The sequence below is a fragment of the Molossus molossus genome, unplaced genomic scaffold (genome assembly GCF_014108415.1).
Source record: "Molossus molossus isolate mMolMol1 unplaced genomic scaffold, mMolMol1.p scaffold_m16_p_3, whole genome shotgun sequence".
Classification (NCBI taxonomy): Eukaryota; Metazoa; Chordata; class Mammalia; order Chiroptera; family Molossidae; genus Molossus; species Molossus molossus.
This window is the reverse complement of record NW_023425366.1, coordinates 109,178,479-109,185,459: the sequence shown is the minus strand read 5'-3', so window position 1 is coordinate 109,185,459 and position 6,981 is coordinate 109,178,479. Positions and strand designations below refer to the sequence as shown.

The 6,981-nt window shown below is 44.8% G+C and overlaps 1 protein-coding gene across 1 annotated transcript in view; it reads left to right on the top strand.

Annotated features, from left to right (window-relative positions):
* The first annotated feature begins 3,370 nt into the window (after nt 1–3,370).
* Nucleotides 3,371–6,981, top strand: part of ERCC4 (ERCC excision repair 4, endonuclease catalytic subunit) — a 28,914-nt gene continuing 25,303 nt past the window's right edge. Inside the window, exons 1-2 of the mRNA XM_036280812.1 lie at nt 3,371–3,583; nt 4,893–5,073. Coding sequence (XP_036136705.1) covers nt 3,377–3,583; nt 4,893–5,073 — 388 coding nt within the window. The 5' untranslated portion in view covers nt 3,371–3,376. The remainder of the gene's footprint in view (nt 3,584–4,892; nt 5,074–6,981) is intronic.

Below are 6,981 nucleotides of genomic sequence, written 5' to 3'. Positions count from 1 at the left end.
AGTGGGTACCCAATTCATTGGGTGAATATATCTCAGGTGTACACAAATATTTTAAATTTCTATATACATTGACCCATCACCCTCCGAAATGATTGCTTCACTCTATACTCCCATCCATGTTTTGTCTTGTTTCGATTATTTTTAGAGCTCAGTGTAGTAGAAATCATGAATGCTTATGTATTCGTCTCCTGCTGATTCTCTAACAAATTACCACAAATGTAGTGGCTTAAAACACAGATTTATGCCCGGCTGGTGTGGCTCAGTGGTTGAGCATTGACCCATTCACCAAGAGGTTGCCGGTTCAATTCCCAGTGAGGGCACATGCCCAGGTTGTGGGCCTGATCCCCTAGTTGGGGGTATGCAGGAGGTGGCCAATCGATGTTCTCTCTCATTAATGTTTCTGTCTCTTCCTCTTCCTTCCTCTCGCTCTGAAAATCAATAGAGGAAAAAAACATTTTTTTTAAACACACAGATTTATTATTTTTTGGTTCTGGAGGTGAGAAGTTCAAAATGGGTTGGCAGGGCTGGGTCCTTTTTGAAGGCTTTAGGGGAGAATTCACATCCTTGCCTTTCCAGCATCTATGGCTGCGTTCCTTGGCATGTGGTTCTTCTACATCATTCCAACCTCTGCTGCCATTGTCCCATCTCCTTCTCTGACCCTACCTCCCTCCTTCCTTTGTGATTACAGTGGACCCATCTTGATAATCCAAAATAATCTCTCTGCCTTGAAATCTCTATCTTAATCACATCTGCAAAGTCCTATTGGCCACATAAGGGACATAATCACAGGTTCCAGGGATTGTGATGGGGACATATTTGGGGAGTCCTTATTCTGCATATCACAGTTTAGGAATCAGGTCTGAATGCCAGCACTGTCGCTCCAACTGCATCTCCTAACTATATGTTGAGTCCCTACTTCCCATGTCCGGAACTAAATCTCAGACACATGCTAACTAGCTTGGTGGTCTTGCTCCAGTTATATTCTCCCTGAGCCTCCATTTTCTCACTTGGAGCTGGAGAGATTGATACCTGTCTCATAGAAAATGCTGTATGTAGCCCAGCCAGTGTGGCTCAGTGGTTGAGCGTTGACCCATGCACCAAGAGGTTGCTGGTTTGATTCCTGGTTAGGACACATGCCCAGATTGTGGGCCCGATCCCCAGTGGGGGGCATGCAGAAGGTGGCCAATTGATGTTCTCTCTCATCGATGTTTCTATCTCTCACTCCCTCTCCCTTCCTCTCTCTCGAAAACCAATAAAGAAAAAATATTTTAAAAAGTAAAATGCTGTATATAGAATGTCTGCAAACATCCCTTTCCATTTAACCAGCCTTCAGGAATTACTATATGCTGTTTTAATCTTGAGAACATATAAGTAAAATACTAGGTTAAGCAATGACGAGGGAGAGGAAACAGATGCTCTTGTAAATCACTGATGTGAATGTAAATTTAAGGCTTACTAGAGGGCGATGTGGCACTGTGACTGTAATGAAAAGCTTTATGAATGTGTTTTCTCTTTAGCCCAGTAATTATCTATTTCTAAAGTGTATCTCGGGGGCATGGATGAATTTATGTGCAAAGATGTTCCGTGAAATATGGTCTATAATACTGGAGCAGGGGGGGTGGAAAGTGTCAACCCTGAGAAAGAACATACCTACTAAGACGACCTTAGAAGGTGGTTCACTGGGCTCAAATTTAAAAAGGTAGAGTAGCAGCTATTTCTAAACAGGGGCCTGTTTCTAAACAAGGTCCTCTCACGCAAGCTGTGCTTCAGGGAGAAGCCTGTACTAAGGGGCCTGCCTTCCGCACTGAACTGCCTGCCTGCACCGTGTTCCTGCCGGCTGAGCCAACCCTTATAAAGAAATTCCTGGAATCGTATTTCAACCAATAGGGCTGAGACTTTCTCTGTCAAATCAATGTTATGCAGCTATATCATTATTAGCACCTTCACAGACCAATCAGAAGGACTCCATCCTGACCAATCAGAACAGTTTCTTTTAGACCAAACTATGAGGCTTTGCAGTCCTCATTTGCATAAGGATGGACCAGTCAAAGACCAGGGGCAGAGATTTCGCTCTATAAAAGTCAGCTCCCCTCTGGCCAAGAGAGCATACTTTCCCTTCCACAAGTGGCTGGAGATTGTGTTTCTCTGGCTGGAGTTGAACCACCAAAGACATATCAATAATCCAGAGTGCATCAGAGCGAAGCAGGAGGAGTGGAGAGGGGCCTCAACGCAGATGCTGTTCCACATGTGTGCTGTAACACTGTTGAGCTGTTTGCACTGAATAGTTTCCTTCCTTACCACACAGTAAATGGGGGAGAGTCTTTCCTTGGTATTAGCGACCTAGATTCTCATTACAGAAGTCTCACCATATGAAAGGATTTTGTGAAAGGATGTTAAACACCACTCAGAGGTTTGCCAAACGTTAGTGACAAACTTGGGGTTTGAGTCAGGGTTACTTCTTATCTCATATCAGAAAGAGAACTCTGTGGTGAGAGACTGTAAACATTAGTATATATACTAAAAGTACAGATTATATGTTACAGAGATTATTTCTAGGGTAATAGAATAACCAATGATTTTTTTCCCGCTTACTTAATTTTCTGTTTTCTAACAACGAAGGTTGGGGAAAAGAGATTTCTAAACAGAACAATTCCACTCATTAGATTAACAAGCATTTCTAGATATAGAACAAATAAATACTACCAAAGGTGTCCCTCTAGTCTAGTGGAAGGCAGGACAGGGCTGCTGCGGAACACGTGGTTGAGACTTTAAATCCTTATTGTATTGGAGACTTCCGACCTCGGAGAGAAACAAGAGCCCTAAAATTAGTGAACTATTCTGCTTACTCAAAACATTTTCGTTTTAGGCACACTTGGAAGATTGACGATTATCTTTTTCAATTGTCAAGGTCGGGGATCTATGCTCCTTGGATTTCATTCTCCTCTCCCACTTTTTGGAAGTTTGTGTTCTAGGTTCTGGTGTAGGGCGCCGGACTCTCAAATCCAAGGCACCAGACCAGAAGGAATGACTGACGGCTCTAGGGTGGAGCCTGAGGCATGTAGGGGACACCTGTCGGGAGCACTAGCTCCTCCCAGTGACTTTACGAATCTTCGGCTCCATTCGGCTCTTCTTCGACAGAGTTCGGCCAGCGCTCGCGTTCTCGGACTCGGTTCTCTTCGGCTACGTTCGGAAGACTCTCGTCTCGCCTCGGTTTCTCTTCGGCCAGCGCTCGGCTTCTCGGGCTCGGTTCTCTTCGGCTCCCTTCGGGAGACACTCGTCTCGGCTTCGGCTTCTCTTCGGCGGAGCTCGGCTGACGCTCGTCCTCTCGGGCTCGGCTCTCTTCGTCTGCGTTCGGCCGCGGCCCGGAAGGGCGCCCATGGAGCCGCGACTGTCGGCTCGACTGACGGCTATGGCGCCACTGCTGGAATACGAGCGGCAGCTGGTGCTGGAACTCCTCGATACGGACGGGCTGGTAGTGTGCGCCCGCGGGCTGGGCGCCGACAGGCTCCTCTACCACTTCCTCCGGCTGCACTGCCACCCGGCCTGCCTGGTGCTGGTGCTCAACACGCAGCCGGCCGAGGAGGTGCGGCCGCCGGCGCGGGGCTCAGGGGACCCCGAGAGCGTTGGGGGCCTCCAGAGCGGATGCAGGCCCCGGCGCCGAGGCGAGGCCTATGAGGGCGGTGCAGGTCCCTGACGCGGGTGGGAAGGCGTTGGGTGGGGGGTCCCCGAGGCAGATGCAGGTGTCTGACAGGGGGCTGCAGGTCCCTGACAGGGGCGCGAGGACACTGAGAGGGATGGGGGGGTCCCGAGGAAGATGCGGGTCCCTGGCCAAGGACAGTGAGCGCGATGGAGGGGCTCTGAGAGGAGTAGGAGAGCCCTTTGATGAGGATGGGGCGGAGAGAAGCATGGGAGGCCCCTGAAGGAGTCAGGGATGGCTGGAGGAGGATAGCAATAACGAGGGAGTCAAAGTTGGATATTTAGAGGGCTTGCTGGGGTCACAGGAGTGGGATCCATGAAAGGGGGGATGGGGATGGAGGACCCTCTGAGGATGATGGGGAGACGTGAAAGATGCTGAAGCTGAGGAGAACCTTGTAGGGAAGAGGAGAGAGTAAGAGAGTTCACCAGAGCTGTGGAAGTGGGGCACAGCATCAGAAGGGAAGGGAGCTGGAAGCTGAGGATATTGGGGAGGGTACCTGGGTGGAGGAGGGGGGTACACCTGTGCGGGGGTGTCGAGAGGTGACAGCCTGACAAGTCTGACAAGTCTGATGAGCCTGGAGGTAGAGCAGGTGGCCAGAAGGAAAATGTCAGCTGAGAAAAGTGGCCACAGTCTCCTTGAGGACAGGGGTTTTGTTCCATTCATGTAGGTATGTCCAGTGCTTGACATAGGCTTAGCACAACACCCCCACCCCAGTAAAGTAGTATTGAACTGAAGGTGTAAGGGCCACGGGCCACATTGACAAGATGACATTCCCTCTAGGGTGGATCTTGAAAGAACTAATAGTCTACATTGCCTGGGAAAAGGATCCCCTGGATATCTTCTCAAGCAGTACAAACCTGGCTTTGGTGGGAAGTATTTTCCAGGTAGCAGAAGTCTTTTAACCCAAGGTTTCAAAGCCTTTTGTATTGTTGCTCAAATGCTAATAACAAGTGCAATGATTCCTTAGTGTAAACCCAAAAACAAAACAGAAACAAGAAAGCCCTAGTTAAATGGAGACTGGCTGCTTGATCAACATAAAGTAGTAACTTAGTGTGTGTATTCATTATTAAGTTCGTTCTCTCTGAGAAAGGCAGCATGTCATTTTAAATACAAATACCTGCAACCTGTGTTAAATACAAAAACTAAACTGCCCCCTGTATTAAATAGCCTACTAATCAGGTTTCATTTGATCTAGGAGTATTTTATCAATCAGCTGAAGATAGAAGGAGTGGAACACCTCCCTCGCCGTGTAACCAATGAAATCGCAAGCAACAGTCGCTATGAGGTTTACACACAAGGAGGTGTGATATTTGCGACAAGTCGAATACTTGTGGTTGATTTCTTGACTGATAAAATACCTTCAGATTTAATTACCGGTAAGAATTTGAACCCTCGTCATATATAAATTTGCCCCCCCCCCCTTTTTGTCTGTCCCCTTCTGCTAAACTCTAAACTAGAACCTTCTTGTAAGTGGCACTGGATGTAGTTGCTCAACATTGTCCATTCAGCCATTAGCACAGTATCTGACACATTGATGCTCAGTAAATATTTGTGGCCTGAATAAGTAAATAAATATAAAATTGACTTTTCCTTGTTTTCTAAGCTCATATTCTGTAAATACATGGTAATTGGGTGGCATTTGCTTTTAGAACCTAATCAGACTTGAAATGTGTATAAATACTCTTAGTATATTTCCTAAAATAGTTGCTTTTCCTCTTTAAAGAGTATTCTTCCCATGGTATGAGTTTAACCAAATAGTTGCTTGATTATTTTGAGAAGAATGGTTCAGTTTTAGCTAGAATTAATATAGAAATGGAATTATTATTATTATTATTTGCTCTTCTGGAAACCTTTTCTGATTTCTCCAAAACTAATTTAGAGGCTCTACCTCTGCACCCTCAGGTTACCCTGTGCTTCTCATAGCTCTCAGAACACCATAAAATGTTTGCCTATTTATTTGTCTGTCTTGCTCATGAGATAACAAGCTTTGTAGACACAAGGAACAGTTTGTTCATCCCAAGCTACAAGTATCTGGTACATAGTACTAAACACATACTTGTTGGATGAATGATACATGGTTGTATTGTGATCTGTAGTGAACTTCTGGGGAGCAGAGAGACTTGGGAAATTCATAATGGCTCTTCCCCTTTATCTGTCATAGTACCCTGAACCTAGGAGACCCTCAAACAATATTTAATAAAGAAACATATGAATGAATTCTTTATATGGTGAACTGACTGAGAAGAAGTTTTGTTATATAACATTTATAATTGTTATAAGCCATGGCACAGACCATGCAGTCAGAATCACCTGGCTTTGAGTGGTAATGCCACTGCTTACAAGCTAGTTACATAATTTTTTATTAATTTTTTTCATGAACCCCTGTTTTCTCTCTTCTTAATTACCTGGTACATAGTAAATACCTAATAAATAATAGACAAAAGATGTATTGGCTTTTAATTACCAGAAATCTTGACACATCATAAAGCCTTTTACTGTTTGCTCCTTTTAAGTAGTTTAAGTAGATAAAATGAAAAAAATATATATTGAAACTACCACTAGATGTCAGTATTGCTCTTTCAATAATAGTTCAATCTACTTAGGCAGAGAGCAACCTGAATCGAATAAATGTCCAAAATAGAGCTTATAGGTAGTTTCTAATTAATGGTTACTTTCTGTATGACTCAGTTAACTCATCTGTAAATTGGGGACAGTAATACTATCTTCCTGCTAGGATTATTGTCAGGGTGAAATGAGATAAACTATGTAAAATTCTTAGCATTGCGCACGGCACATAGTAAGCATTTTATAATTACTGTGTGTTATGATGTTCCTGTCCTCAAGCAGTTTAGTGGGAGGAGACTGATGTAAACTATTTACAGTACAATATGAGATGAGATACAAATGTTATGGGAGCATAAAAAATTTCAGTAGAGCCCTGGCCAGTTTGGCTCAGCGGTTAGAGCGTCGGCCTGCGGTCCAGAGAGACCCGGGTTTGGTTCCCGCTAAGGGCACGTACTTCAGTTGCAGTTTGTCCCCGGCCTTGGTTGGTCGTGCGGGTGGCAGCCACTCGATGTGTCCCTTCACATCGATGTTTCTCTCTCTCTCTCCCTTCCTCTCTCTCCCTCCCACTCTATCTGTACAAAAAATGGAAAAATATCCTCAGGTGAGGATAAAAAAAAAAAAAAATTTCAGTAGACTTTTGTGGGACTAGAATTGCCCCAGAAATTTGACCTTATGTTGTTTTTATTTTTATTTTTTGTTTAAATAGGGGGCTCTCAGGT